The 15,249-nt window shown below is 35.5% G+C and overlaps 1 protein-coding gene across 1 annotated transcript; it reads right to left on the bottom strand.

Annotated features, from left to right (window-relative positions):
- Window positions 1-92: 92 nt before the first annotated feature.
- Window positions 93-11,959, bottom strand: LOC141435244 (uncharacterized). Its single transcript, XM_074097900.1, has 2 exons — window positions 11,725-11,959; window positions 93-2,838 (listed from the first exon to the last, which is right to left on the bottom strand). Exons 1-2 carry the CDS (start codon window positions 11,730-11,732, stop codon window positions 1,974-1,976), a joined length of 873 nt encoding a protein of 290 aa, XP_073954001.1. The 5' UTR covers window positions 11,733-11,959; the 3' UTR covers window positions 93-1,973.
- Between the last annotated feature and the right edge of the window lie 3,290 nt (window positions 11,960-15,249).

The following is a 15,249-nucleotide window of genomic DNA, read 5'->3' as shown; positions in this document are numbered from 1 at the left end:
ATTAAATAATATGTGTCAGCGGAACGGCAAGATACGAAGTTCGAATTTTGCACTTCGTAGTACCTATAAGGCCAGTAATAAAATTTATTAGGTACAAGATACACGTTTTTATTTCTTAACACAGTAAATATGGCACCTTTGTGTGCGATTCAGATCGCTCGTTTCCGAATTTTTCACTTATATATCTATAATATCAAATAAAATATAAAACTTAAATTCATTTACATTATTCCAGTAAAAATCATTGTAATACCTTCATGGTAGTATGACAATACAGTACTCGATCGATCTCTTGTAAGTTTTAACTAGTTAGCATCCCGGCCTTTCTACTGGTATGATTTTATTGGAATAATTTAAACAGGCACTAACATTATTTCAACAGTCATGTCCAGCAGATATCAGAATTTTTGTTGCAATACCTATTAAAGAAGAAGTAAAATCAAAATTAAAAGTAATTTAACCCAAATTAAAAGAAATCTTACGCTAGGCTTTTGCACTAAAGATTATTCTGATGTCTGGTCACATTATAAAGTCATAATTATGAGGGCTTTCGTGACAGGCTACTTGGTCACTTTGTGACAAGTTTGACATTTAATTTTGTGTTACATTTGTGATTGGTTAAATATCAAAATTCAAATGGGCTAATCGCAGGCAAACTGTAACATCAATTGGACCTCACTATACTAAGTAGGTACTAACGCCATCTAGCAATATTTCGTCTGTCAAGAAAACCCCCATTAAAGCAGCGTTTCCACCAATAATGTGTGAGGATGTATTGCGACGAATGTGTTTTTCATTAACCAATAGAAACGCTTCATTTACACATCCTCGCACAGCACATCTCTGGTGGAAACAGCTGAGCGGAGCGAGGAGAGATAAATGAAGCGTTTCTATTGGTTAATGAAAAACATATTCCTCGCAACACATCCTCGCACGACTCTGGGTGGAAACACTGCTTTAGTGCACATTGATGTAACACATAGATTAGGTTGTACAGTGAATCAATTTGATTCCCAAGCCACTATGGAACCTTAATAAAGAATTAACAAATAAGAAGAGATAATTTATAATATTACAAATATCTGTTTGACATCATCCACTTCTGTCCACATTCCCACAACAAGCAAACAGAATGCCGAAAAGCTTATGGGAAAACTAAATAATTAGTACAGATTGATTATAGGTACTGTTGCTCCGTCAGGCATTTAAAATATACATGATGTTTTAAAATAAATCTTGCAGATGGTTTGGGTAAGGGCTCACCACACCTATCGACGCTGAATCTGACACCGACAAACGACAAAATATGATGGAAAAATATTATTCACTAGATCTATACTACTTAGTTAAATCCTTTCTTTTTCGTCGTTGACAAATGTTCTAATGAAAATGTTCTCTCTCCTCATGGAGAGATAAAGTAAAGTACAGACCTAGTGAATAATGTTTTTCCATAATATTTTGTCGTATAAGTTCGTATTTATCTTGCTTCCTCAATCAGCTTCAGTAAACTTGAGTAAGCTAGTCGAGAAAGCAAGATAAATACGAACTTTCCCGACAAAATACGATGGCAAAACTACTGTACAGTCAAGGGCAAAGATATGGACACAGCCAAAGTTGCAAAATAATGTATACACAGCCTTAATGTTAAGTGCATAAAGTCGTGTATGCATATTTTTGTAACTTTGGCCGTGTCGATATCTTTGCCCTTGACTGTACTAGGTTCAGTCAGACTAACAAACTACCTGCTGCAGTAGTCGCGATAATCCATACTCAGGCTAAACCGAACCTTTCTGCAATCTAAACTGGCGAATGACCCTCCCCGGCGTAACTACCGACTTTAGATTTACTGCTTTCTAATTAGGCCTTATGAGTGTTGTGCCAGCTAATATTTTATTTCTTACATATAAGATATGGGGTTGGCTTCAGTGTGGATTATCAAGGTGATGTTAAACTTGTATATTGTATGAAGCTAGTTACTTGTTATCAGAGTCATTACCTTCGGATTTCGGTATTTTACTTTCCTTTTTCGACTTATAAGCCTTGTTAACAACCTCGCTCGGAGTTACATGCAAAATTTCATATGCCAACTCAGGAATATTATTCAAACAGGCAAAATCCAGTAGTTCATACAAATTATCTGATTTAACTGAGTGGGCCATTTTACCAATGCATCTTGTTTTCAGATTCTCAATCATGTAATAAGAAGCCAGGAGCAGGAGAGGGCCCAATCCCTCATCGGGCAGAATGTCCAAGTACATGTAATCTTTCAAGTGATCAAGGCTCTGCCGAGTAGCACCTTTGACTTCAACCCGACCTTCTACATTCTCTTTCCACTCGCCATTCAGCATTGCCTTGAAGACATCACTGTGACACGCCATAACTATTTTATGCACGGCAACACTGCCATTTGAAGCACTCAAGCTGAAGTCAGTAAAATCAGCATCAAGGAACATTTGTGCACATAAAGTTGACTTTTCTATCTTTCTCACACTAACGTGGATTTTTAAATGGCACGTGTACACGTAATATCCATCAACGTCTAGTATATTATTGTTACATAATGTACCTATTTCTCGCCAATCTGATGAATCCTCAGTGCAGATCCATTTGGCATTAAATGACGGATCCTCACAAGTCACACTTAACTCAATCTCCACATTCTCTTCTGTATTCAATTTTTTATATGCTATGAAACATAACTTGTCATTAAATTGTAATTTTGCGCTAACTGCAACTAAATTGTCAATGACAGTATCTTCGTTTGTTTCTTCATTTTTCGAGCCAGTGAATAAATAACTTAGTAGCGCCGATGGACCTCGATGTGTTTGAGTTATCGTTCTATAAAATAATGCATAAAAATCAGTCATGTTTTCATCCAATATCAATTGAAATAGGTAGTGACAAAGAAATCTTAAGTTAGTAGGTATGTAGTTTAGACAACTAGATAGCCCAGTTGTTAGCGAATCTGACATGAAGCTTGAGGTTCCAGCTTTGATTCCGGAAGTCAGGGCAGATATATTTTTTCCCTGGCATAATCAGGGCAGATATTTGCATGAAAAATATGAATGTTTGGTCTTGAGTCTTGGGTGTTTAACATGTATAAATACATCAATTTATGTATGTTTATCCATTGTAGGTTGGAGCGAATTTTTATTTTTATTTTGAAGCTGTTAAGTTGAAATGTGCTAAAAAGTTGCGATTTGATTAAAGGTTTATAAATAAAAATATTTAAACCTACTTTGAGTCACTGTCATTCAAAGATTTGAAAAAAAAACCGTCAAAAAAAGTCAAATTTCGGAAAAATTGATGTTGACGAAACCAATTTTAATGCCAACGTAATTTTTATTAGCAAAATCACCACGCCAAAGTAAACGAGATACAAAAAACTAGGAAATAGAAAGCACAAATTTTACTACACATATTACAATTTGACATCCATATAATATTATAAATATTGTGTGTGTTTGCATGTTTGTATGTTTGTTTGTCCGTTTTACGCGTCGAAACGGACCTATCTTATTTTAAGTAAGTTTATGGGCCAGAGAGTGACATAGGCTACTTTTTATCCAAAAATTTGCCGATAAACAGCGCGCTAAAATCCAATACCACGCAAACCGCGGGCAAAAGCTAGTAATATAATAAATCTTTAATTAATACGTAGTTAGATATATACTTTAACGAAAAATGGTGGTATTGGTAGTTTTGGCAGTCTAATTATTTTCAAATTTTGGTACATTTATGCTTTACATATATATATATATTTATATATATACAGTGGTGGTCATGTAATTAAGAACGATTTGAAGTTCCAGATTATTTTAACTAATCATGTCATGTGTAGTCGTGGTTCCTTCTTAGAAGTAACTAGTTACGTTATGAAACAGCCACATGAATAGAGCAAACGGGATTAAGAATAAAGAATAAAATTGCTGTCATTTTTTTACAAATTTTGTGTTATTTTCCTTAGTAACAAATTCAAATAGTAATGAAGCTGGACAAATAATTAAGAACGATTTATTGAACTGTTCGAAAGTTTTTTTATTTGAAACTTAGATTAACTAAATCACACTAACGTGAAGTTTGTACACAAAAAAAGCAATGTAATACATTTTTAACTAAAATTAATAGTTAGTAGCATGTCCACGGCTTTTTATTACTGCCTTACACCGGCGAGGCATTGAATCTATCAATTTTTGACATTTCGCGAGAGAGATAGAGTTCCATTCTTCTAAGAATACGTCATACAGTTCTCTTAAATTGCCACACTGTCGATTTGAAACCTTTTTCTTGACTTCGCACCAAAGATGCTCTATTGGGTAAGATCGGGGCTGTTGGCTGGCCAATCTAAGACAGAAACTGATTGCGATGTGAGGATTCCTTAACGGTACATGCAGTATGCTTGGGATCATTGTCGTGCTGGAATGTCCAAATAACCGGAAGCACGCCTTCTGCATATGGTAACATTGTTTCTTCCAGTATGTTTTTGTATTGAAATTGATCCATGTTCCTTCTATCAGCCTAACAGGTCCAACACCATGTCCAGAAAAACATCCCCAAATTTTTACATTTCCCCCGCCATGCTTTAAAGTCACTTTTGTGTACTTTGGATCGAATGCTTTATTTGGAGGCCGTTTTACATATCGTTTGCCATCAGAACATACCCTATTTATTTTTGTCTCGTCAGAAAAAAGAACGTTTTTCCACTGTCTGACTGTCCAGTTTTCATATCTTCTTGCAAATGCAAGCCGGGCTTGCCTATGACACCGTTTCAACATAGGCACCTTCCTTGCTATCCTTCCGTGCAACTTTTCTTCTACCAAACGCCTTCGAATAGTGCGTGCCGAGATTGCTGAAGGGTTATTTTCGCCAAAATATTCTTTTCTCAACTCATTAGACCCTTTAAAAGGATTTTGTTTTGCCAAACGAACGATATTTCGATCATCTCGACAAGATGACTTTCTTTGTTAGGTACACGCGGAACATTTGAAGTAGTTTGATACGTGGCAAAATGCTTTATGGCGTGGAAAACCATAGTTTTAGAACATTGCAGATGATCGGCTATGTGTTTATACGACCAATTCTTGTCGCGAAGTTTTAGTATTACTTCTCTTGTATATTTATCACAACTTTTATTTTCCCCATTGTTTTTATATGAAGCAATCGCCTTTAAGGCTATTACGGCACTAAATGGCGCCAAAATTATTCGAATAATAACCTAAAACCACAAGCGGCGGCCCGTTCTCTATTTAAATTTGAATAAAAATAAACTATTCAGCGTTCTTAATTATATGACCAGCCAGTAAGTAGTAATACTAGGTTTAGATGTAATATATAAAGTTTATCTATTTATTTTTAGCCAATTATACGTATAAATGAATTTACCGCTAGTAAGGAAAAGTTTTACGATACGAGAGAAGTACAAAAATATACATGCAGTTAGTAACACTTGTCAGTTTGAAAAAATCTTCTCTATAAAAAATCGTTCTTAATTATATGACCACAACTATATATATATATATATATATATATATATATATATATATATATATATATATATATTTCGGGGATCTCGGAAACGGCTCCAACTATTTCGATGAAATTTGGTATGTGGGGGTTTTGGGGGATGACATATCGATCTAGCTTGATCTTATCTCTTAGAAAACGCTTATTAGCGTTTAGTATCGAGTCGATCGCGCAGGTACTAGTAGTTTATACGACTTGTAACTATATGTATTGACACAGAATAGATAATAGTACACGTACAGAAGGTTCTCTCTTTTGATGTTGACGAAAGCCACCATTTTAAATGCCAACGTAATTTTTATTAGCAAAATCACCACGCCCGAAAATTTAAACGAGATAAAAAAAAAACTAGGAAATAGAAAGCACAAATTTCTTACTACACATATTAAAATTTGACATCCATACTAATATTATAAATGCGAAAGTGTGTGTGTTTGCATGTTTGTGTGTTTGTTTGTCCGTTTTTCGCGTCGAAACGGAGCGACGGATTGACGTGATTTTTGGCATAGAGATAGTTTATGGGCCAGAGATTGACATAGGCTACTTTTTATCCCGGAAAATGCACAGTTCCCGAGGGAACAGCGCGCGATAATCAAGTTCCACGCGGGCGAAACCGCGGGCAAAAGCTAGTAATGTAATAAATCATTAATTAATACGTAGTTAGAATAATTTTGGATCAAACTGTTTAGACGTAATAAATTATTTAACCCTTTTATGAGTAAAAAATAAATTGACTGGTATCATTGCTACTGACATACATCGCAAACCTTCGGACTTAAATTATAATTAATAGTTATTAAGTTTCAATATTCGTCTCAATAGGTTTGTACTTTATAATTTCACAGACAAGGTACATAGGTAAGTACATAAAAAAAACTCGTCAAATGTCATTCTTCAGTCATAAAATATTAGTCATTCAGCTTCTAACTTGAATGTTTGAATGTGCTCGCTCTCCTGTTTCCGTGTTATTTTTGTCGCTTTCGTTGATTTTATAATTTCCTTGTTAAGTTTTTGTTTTTTGTTACGGTTTTGTTTTGTTTCGCACAACAAGATGAAACCCCAACCAGACCCAATAATACATACTTACACTATTTTTTTACTCAATATCACGAGATCGAGATAAAATCTCGAAATCTCATCAGTTAGTCATGGAGTCATGAAATTTGGTAAGTACTGTTGTTTATAATGCAATGTCATTAAAGACCACGATTTAATTCCCTCGGGAATTTTGTAAAATCCCGGAATTTTTAATTCAACTGCTGTATCTAAATATTTACGCGTGCGAAGCCGTGGGTAAAGTCTAGTAGATAGATTAGATTTTTTAGAAAAATATGGCTCTGTCCATTGGAGGACAATTTTGCCAGTGTCTAGTAGGTTTTGCCGTTGTACGGTAAAAAAAAATCTAGAAAACGAAATATGAGAGGTAATGGTGGATGAACGATGACCTAAAGTCTAGTAATAAAGAGATTTAAAATAAAACAATGTTTGTTATCTCTGATACGTCAAAATTTGACATCTGTCAGAATTCCACGGAATAAAAAAATGTCATTGACGGAATCATCGCATCGTTCGATAGGGCCATTATAATCCCAAAAATTGAATTGAATAGGGTATAGTATAGTCATTAGTAGTGATCGGCCATCGGAAGCATTTTATCAATATGATGACGAAATTATTACAATGGACATGACTATTTAATTTCTTGCACAATTTTATTACCTACTAAAAATGTAGTATATTTTTTTTTTATTGAGTTACGTCCGCAAATTCAGTAAGTAACAACATGGAATCAGTAATCGACAGAAGCCCTGATTACGAATTTGTTAGAAACTTGAATAATAACAATGAAATATCAGTTTACAACTATGCACCTCTCACATCTGTTGATGTCGAACGGTCGTTCTCTTTATATAAATGGATCCTCAATGTTAAAAGAAATCGATTGACAATGTTAAACATAGAAAAAATAATGATTATTTACTATAAAAAAAAAATTCAGTTCATTTTTAAGAATGTGTGGTTTTATTTTTAACAACACCGACTTATCCATATTAGTCATTACTATTCATTACGTAGCACGTCAGTGACATAAAATGCTTCGGATGGCCGATCAGATCACTAGTCATTAGGCTAGGCATAACATTGAATAACCAATAAAATTAAAATGGGCTCAATATGCGAATGCATTACATGTAGTGTATTATTGGCAGCCAGGCCTTTTTATAAGGGAGTTAAAGTAACATTATACTAAGTACTCAAAAGAATATAAGGGCCACTTGAATTTCACCGCTAAAATGAAATCAAAAATATGTTTGCATTTTAATTAATACATTTAATTGGATGAAAATTAAAAGAAGAAAAGAAAGAAAGAAAATACATTTATTCACAACACAAGACAACAATAGTATTAAGTACAAATAGACAACACATAGGAAAGTATGTGTCATTGCGGTTGTGAATCGGACACTGGCTCAACATAATGCTGAAGCGTTAATAATAAACACCCCAGTACTTGTACTGTGTTATGTTGTATTTAATAAAACCATTTTTGGACAAGGAATGTTATAAAGAATTATATTTATTAGTATTTTCATTTCAACCACAAAATTCACGTGGCCCTTATTTTTTTTGACCAGTATATTTCTATAATAACTTCCAGAAAAATAAGACCAGCACTGGGGAATCGAACCCAGGTCCTCGGCATTCCGTGCCACGTGCTATACCGCTACACCACTGCTGGACAACGGTACAGACACGAATTTCCCCTATGCACCACATCTTAGCTTGTTTATTTCTTATTTAGCTACATCTATACCGTAGCCCTCATCGAGAAACTTTCGGCATTCCATTGGAACTAACCGCTCACCCGGACAAAAGATATCGCTATTAAGCAATCAAATTAAGATTGGTTTCTTGAAATCTTTTTGTATTTTTTATTTTAATTCCAAATTTTTACTTTTGCGGTCATCCCGTCAAACCTAAATTGAAAATACAAACTGAAATATAGATGTACAGAAAAACCAGAAAAATAAGACCAGCACTGGGAATCGAACCCAGGTCCTAGGTTAGGATATTTCAGTTTGTATTTTCAATTTAGGTTTTACGGGATGACCATAAAAGTAAAATTTGGAATTAAAATAAAAAATACAAAAAGATTCCAAAAAACCAATCTTAATTTATTTAATTAAATTATTAATAATTTTGCATTTTGCTTATTAACTAAGAATTTTAGAATTGTATGTACTTAAATTTGGACCTATGTTGGTCTTAAAAAAAAAATAAATGAATTATTATTATTATTATTATTGTAAAGTAAAATTCAGATTATATAATTGCCAGTGATGTACAGCAAAGTAAATTGACAAGAAATAATCAGTTTTTTTTTATTATTTTATTAAATGGTTCCTGCCAGCGTCAAGGTTGAGAGCTACAAATATGATCTGAGCTGAGATTATTGTTATTAATACTTTAAACATATATTATATATTTTTTGACATATTATTAGTGTAAAATAGTTTAAGGATTAGGTATCATTTTTATACCCTATCAGGGTGTTGTGTATGTACTATTTAATAATATGTCACCTAATGTAATGAACATGACTTATAAATGAATCAATTAAAAAATAAAGGTGCTGTGCTCTCAAATAAATAACCAGTAGGATTAGTTTGAGGTACCTACAACAACAAAAATTGTTAATTTTCTTGGACATATACCTGTTAGAACAAAGAAAGCACATATAGTGGGTCCCAATCACAAGGAATTACGGCTTAAAATGGGAAATAAATTGTGTTAAGACATCAAACAGGGCTGGGTCAGGGAGGTGTGTACAAGGAAACAGGGATATTAGGACAGTTGAAGAATAATCAGAGTATCTGTCGCCTGTCATAAACTCTTATCATTTACTTTGCTGTACACTATGATTTTGTTACAAAGTTAATCTGAATTTTACTTTATTAATTAAATTAATGTCATGGTTAAGTTACAGAAATATGTTACTTTAACCTGCCTTGAAAATAGCCTGGATGCCGGTAACAGCATACCTACGTACCTACCTATAATAATCGATAAGTAAGTACCATGAGTAAGTACTTCATATTTTTATTACAATACAGTGACTCTTTATTAATAGGCAATGCGGTTGGAGTATAGTAAAAGGGGCCCGATTTTAGGACTTAAAAAATTTTGAGCAAAAAAGTTTTTCTGTTTTAACTTTAAAGAAAACATTAAAATAAGCATCTTTTATTGATAGAAGTTTTTTTTATAAAATTGACTGTTTAGGAACTAGAGCAATCTGAAGTTGCGAGTTCGGCCAAAGTCAAAGTCAAAATATCTTTATTCAATTTAGGCTACAACAAGCACTTATGAATGTAAAAAAATCTACCACCGGTTCGGAAAAACCTCTGCTGAGAAGAATCCGGCAAGAAACTCAACGAGGTATATATTTTTTTTTTAAAACAGATTTACAATATTATTAAATGACATGTATACATCACAAGTATTTAACACAACTTTATTTTTAACACAGTAGGTTCGCTATTTGAAGGGATCGCTAATGCGGATCGGAATTATTTCCAAATATCCCTGTCCATGATATAATCATTAACTTTATAATACGCCTTTGATATTAATGTCTTCTTGACAATAGATCTGAATTTTGTATCCGTTTCATTTATAATATTTTTGGAATTTTATTATAAAAACGTATGCAATTTCCCAGAAAAGACTTTTTGGTTTTAGCCAGTCTGTAAGATGAACTTTAAGCTTCCCTGTGTTTCTAGTAGCCTTTGGCTTATCGACGTTAGTGGGAAAATCACATATGTTCTTCCTAACATACATGATTATTTCAAAAACATTAAAGCGACGGCAGGGTTAGGATATCTGTTTCCTTAAAAAAAGATCTTAAAGATTCACGCGTCTTCAAATTATAAATTGCTCTAATTGCTCTCTTTTGTAAGATAAAATTGACTCAATGTCTGCAGCAGATCCCCATAAAATAAGGCCGTACGAAATAATGCTGTTAAAGTAAGCAAAATACACCAACCGTGCCGTCGCCACATCGGTTAGCTGCCGTATTTTCCAACTGCAAAAGCAGCAGAGCTCAATCTACCCGCGATTGCTGTGACGTGAGGTCCCCACTGTAGTTTAGAATCGAGCGTTATCCTAAAAATACTGTTGATTTTTACAAATTCAATAGTTTGACCATTTAACTTTATATTAGAAACTGAATTCGAGCTAGATGAATTTATCAACGAGATTTAATACATTTAGTTTTCTTAGGATTTAGTAACAAATTATTGGCAGCAAACCATGCGGATATCACGGACAGGGTTTCATTGGGCTCAATGAAGTCGGTATCTTTTCTACTAACCTTGAACAGTAAAGACGTGTCGTCAGCAAACATAACTATACCCGACTTTGGCTTACCATATAAGTAAGGTCATTACATAAATAAGATACAGGAATGGGGCAAGAATGGATCCTTGAGGCACTCCCATTTCGACCACAGATCCCTCCGATACCGTTCCGTTAATCGCTACCTTTTGCTTTCTTTGTGTGAGGTAAGATTTAATGAGTTCTAAAGCGAGCCACGAATGCCATAAAAATTTAACTTACAAATTAAAGTATCATGATCCACACAATCAAAAGCTTTCGAAAGGTCGCAGAATACACCTATAGCGTCATGTGATTCCTCCCAAGCTTGCAATATTTGAATTTAACTAAACTATGACCCGCGTCTGTAGTAGACCTGCCTTTTGTGAATCCGAACTGCTGTGGATGCATGATTTTATGGGTATTAAAATAGCCATAGGATTACTAAGGAAGGAGCCAGACACTTAGAATACTCGGTTTAGACTAATGTGTCATCTTACCCGAAGGGCATAACTTCCCAGAATGCCACCGGAAATACAGGTACCTACCTACTAACCATTATAAAAATACACATTAACAATAAATACAAATAGAAACACAGCATTACAGCTTAGAAATAAACAGAACTAAACCTCGTGCACAAGATGTCAGATAGTGCTTCTTACTTAACTATTTTTTTCATAAGTAAGCAATAAAGAAAAAGATAGGTATGGACTTGAGCTTCCCAAATAAGTATGTTAGTATGTGGAGGTTAACACAAATTTCAATATATCCGCTTTATGAAAGATATAAGCTAACGAAACGAAAGGACAACAATAAAGTACTTACACAGGCATGGTTTCAAATTTCTTATTTTACTTTGACTACAATATTTTTGATTCACAATTTAATTGATGCCGAGATGTTTATTTCCCATTAACTTATTAATTTGCACGTAATGCTTTGAATTAATTATAACTGACCCGACCGGATGCCGATACCGCCAGCCAAATGAAGCTATATCATAATACAATATAATCATAACGTCTCATTTTCATACGACTATTTTACGACGTCCTTGAATTTGATTGAACCCCCGATATTTTTTTTTGAAACTTGTCTATTGTATTGGATTGTCCCCACGTTTAGCAAGCGCCGACAAACACCGAGCAGGGATACTACGAAACTCGAAGTTCGTATCGTACCGTCCCTCTCGCTCTCGTATTAAATATTATAAGTGTCAGAGGGACCGCACAACACGAACTTCGAGTTTCGTAATAGCCCTGCAGGACGCAGTCATATGTTAGAGTAAGATAGAAATAGCTTTTACTTATTCTATCATGAATGAATCCTATCCTGTGCGCTTGTCGGCGCTTGCCAAACGTGTGGATCTATCTAGCCTAGCATAAAAGGCAGAAGCCAAGTCTTTTGCATTTTAACTATTATTATTAAACTATTCCACCAATGACCAAAATCACTCAAACTCTGACAAAATATTATTATAGTATATTCTGTCAATGCATAGAGTAATCATATGTACAATTACTCCATACTCACAGTAAACATCTAATCTATGGTCTTGGTATTCCCCGTATTCTGCGGGGCTACTATGAAATTCGAAAATCGAAGTTCGTGTCGTACCGTCCCGCCGACGCTTATATAATTTGCGCTTTAAAACTTTTTATAGAAATTTCTAAAAGAATAGTAGACGACACAGGTGTTAAGATTGATAATGAATGGGCATGTAGATATGCATTATCTCTATTGCATGGCATGCCTTATGACCTTTTGTGTAATGACAACACCATGGGTTGTCTACTGCTCTCTATCTCGTCTTCCGTCCGTCGACTCACTGCTTGTTATTTTGTTGCTGTACTGTAATTGAATAAATCCTGATTCATCTGAGAAATCATCCGTCTTCATTTTATTGTATCCACGATAAACCTCTGAAAGGACACCGACTGCTGCTCCTACAGGTTATGTATGCCCAGTTCACGAAGAACGTGGATGGATGAGGTTAAGCATCTGACTGAACACAAGTAAGCGCAAATATTTATATTTTTTTGGAGCGATATGCCTGCTAATGGTGATGATGTGTTGGAACCTCGTGGCAACATGCCTGCCGCGAACTCGCAAGCGACAGTGATGCATGCCGCAAGCTCTCATGCCAGCATTGAAAAACTGGAAGGCGCTCGCAATTACCATTCTTGGAAATCGCAGTCAAAATGTCATTGATGCATGATGGATTGTGGGACATTGTGGAGACTGGTACTAGTGAGGGAGATGTGCTGCGTGACCAGCGCGCCCTAGCAAGAATATGCTTAGCTACTAAATCAAAACCTATACCAATACGTAAGAAATGCCAAAACGCCAAGGAGGCGTGGAAATGCCTTGCTGACGTCTTCGAAGATTCAGGTTTGGTGCGCAGAGTACTCTTATTAAGACAATTACACAGAATAGAGTTCTGCAATTTCAAGTCTATGTCAGATTACATAGAAGCTATAATGACAAATGTTCAACAATTGGCCGATATAGGTAAAATAATTGAAGACACTGAAGTAGCAGAGGTATTGTTGAGCGGATTGCCTGTTGAATATGATTCTCTTGTTTCAAATTTGGAGACCGCAAATATGACAAAGAAATTGTCCAGCGAGGTTGTCCGAGCCCGCTTATTACAGGAGGAATACAGGAAGTCTGACTCTGAGAACAACACTGCATTTCTTTTTGAAGAATAGATCATTTGAAGGAAGATGTCACTTCTGCAAGAAAGTAGGTCACATGAAGGCAAATTGTTTAAAATTGAAACTGAAGCCCAGGAGCAAGAGTAGCGAGGACCAGGCCATGGCTGCAGGTTTTGAGGTGCACCAGGATGTGTGGTTCGTGGACTCTGGATGTACTTCGCACATGTGTAATTCTCTGGACTCTTTTGTCAATTTTGAAGACTTTTAATAATAAAGTGACAGTTGCAAATAATGAACATATGCAATGTGAAGGTATAGGTGATGTATCTTTGAACTTAAATGGTAAATTAAGAAAATTGTGTAGCGTTTTGTATGTACCAGGTCTTGCAACAAATTTAATATCTGTTAGTAGGCTATTAGTCGAGGTTACAGCGTGAGGTTCGACAGGACAGGGTTGTGTCATTGTAGACAAAGGGCTTAACAGGGTTGCGTCTGCTTTTGTACAAAACGGTATGTATAGATTGAGCATAGGTGAGATTCGTGCAATGTGGTGAACTACAAACCCTCAAGGGGCGAGAGTTTGTTAGTTCCGCAGTTGCTACTCAGGATGCAAAACAATTGTGGCACCAGAGGTTAGGGCATCTTAATCAGAGGGATTTGCAGTCGCTTGGGGATAGGTTGCCTAACAATCTTTTTACAGAACCAAGGACAGCAGGAAGGTAAATGTGTTCCTTGCCTTGAGGGGAAGTTGGCCGCTAAGCCTTTCCTAAAGGGGCAAGTGTGTTAGCTGATAAACCGCTAGCTCTGATACACTCTGATGTATGTGGCCCACTGCCGAGTAGCTGGGTGGCGCGAAATATCTGCTCACCTTCACGGATGACTGCACGAGAAGTCATTTGGTTCTTATTAAAGAGAAATCTGAGGTATGTGTGACCGTTTTATTGAATTAGTTAGTATGTTAGAAAGGCAGACAGGGCTGTATGTTAAGTGTCTACGTTCAGATAATGGCGGAGAGTATTGCAAAACAACTTTCTCATTCTTTGAAAAGAAAGGGTATAGTGCATCAAACAACAGTGCCATATTGTTCACAACAGAATTCCGTATCGGAGAGGCTCAACCGCACTTTAATGAATAAAGTCCGGTGCATGCTGCAGCAGTCGGACTGGACCGCCGTTTTTGGGTGAGGCTGTGATGGCCGCCATATATTTGAAGAATAGATCTCCAACAGTGGCATTAGGTGGACGTATTCCGGAGGAGGTATGGACTGGGTCTAGAGTGACCTTGGTCAACTCCGGGTCTTTGGTTGTATGGCATATGTAAAGGTACCAGATGTTAAACGTGGTAAATTAGATGCAAAGTCAAAACCATATGTGTTTGTGGGTTATTCAGACACAAGTAAAGGTTATAGGTTGGCTGACTGTTTAGACCCGAGAAAAGTTGTATTGTCAAGAGATGTAGAATTTTAGAAAATAGGTTTATAATTTTCGACAGAATAATAATGATAATTGCAATAATTTTAATTTGGATTTTATTTATGGATTTATAATAATGAGGACAATTGCAATGTGTCATTGTCAGGTGATGTTAATGAGAATAGCATTGGTTCCAGCAGTAGGAATGAGAGTACTATTGTCAGTGATGTGAATGAGAGTAGCATAGGAATTTGTAGGAACGAAACGAGTAGTCCTAGGTA

The sequence above is a fragment of the Choristoneura fumiferana genome, chromosome 14, assembly GCF_025370935.1.
Source record: "Choristoneura fumiferana chromosome 14, NRCan_CFum_1, whole genome shotgun sequence".
Classification (NCBI taxonomy): Eukaryota; Metazoa; Arthropoda; class Insecta; order Lepidoptera; family Tortricidae; genus Choristoneura; species Choristoneura fumiferana.
Note: the sequence above shows the minus strand (reverse complement) of the source record. Positions and strands in the feature narration are given on the sequence as shown.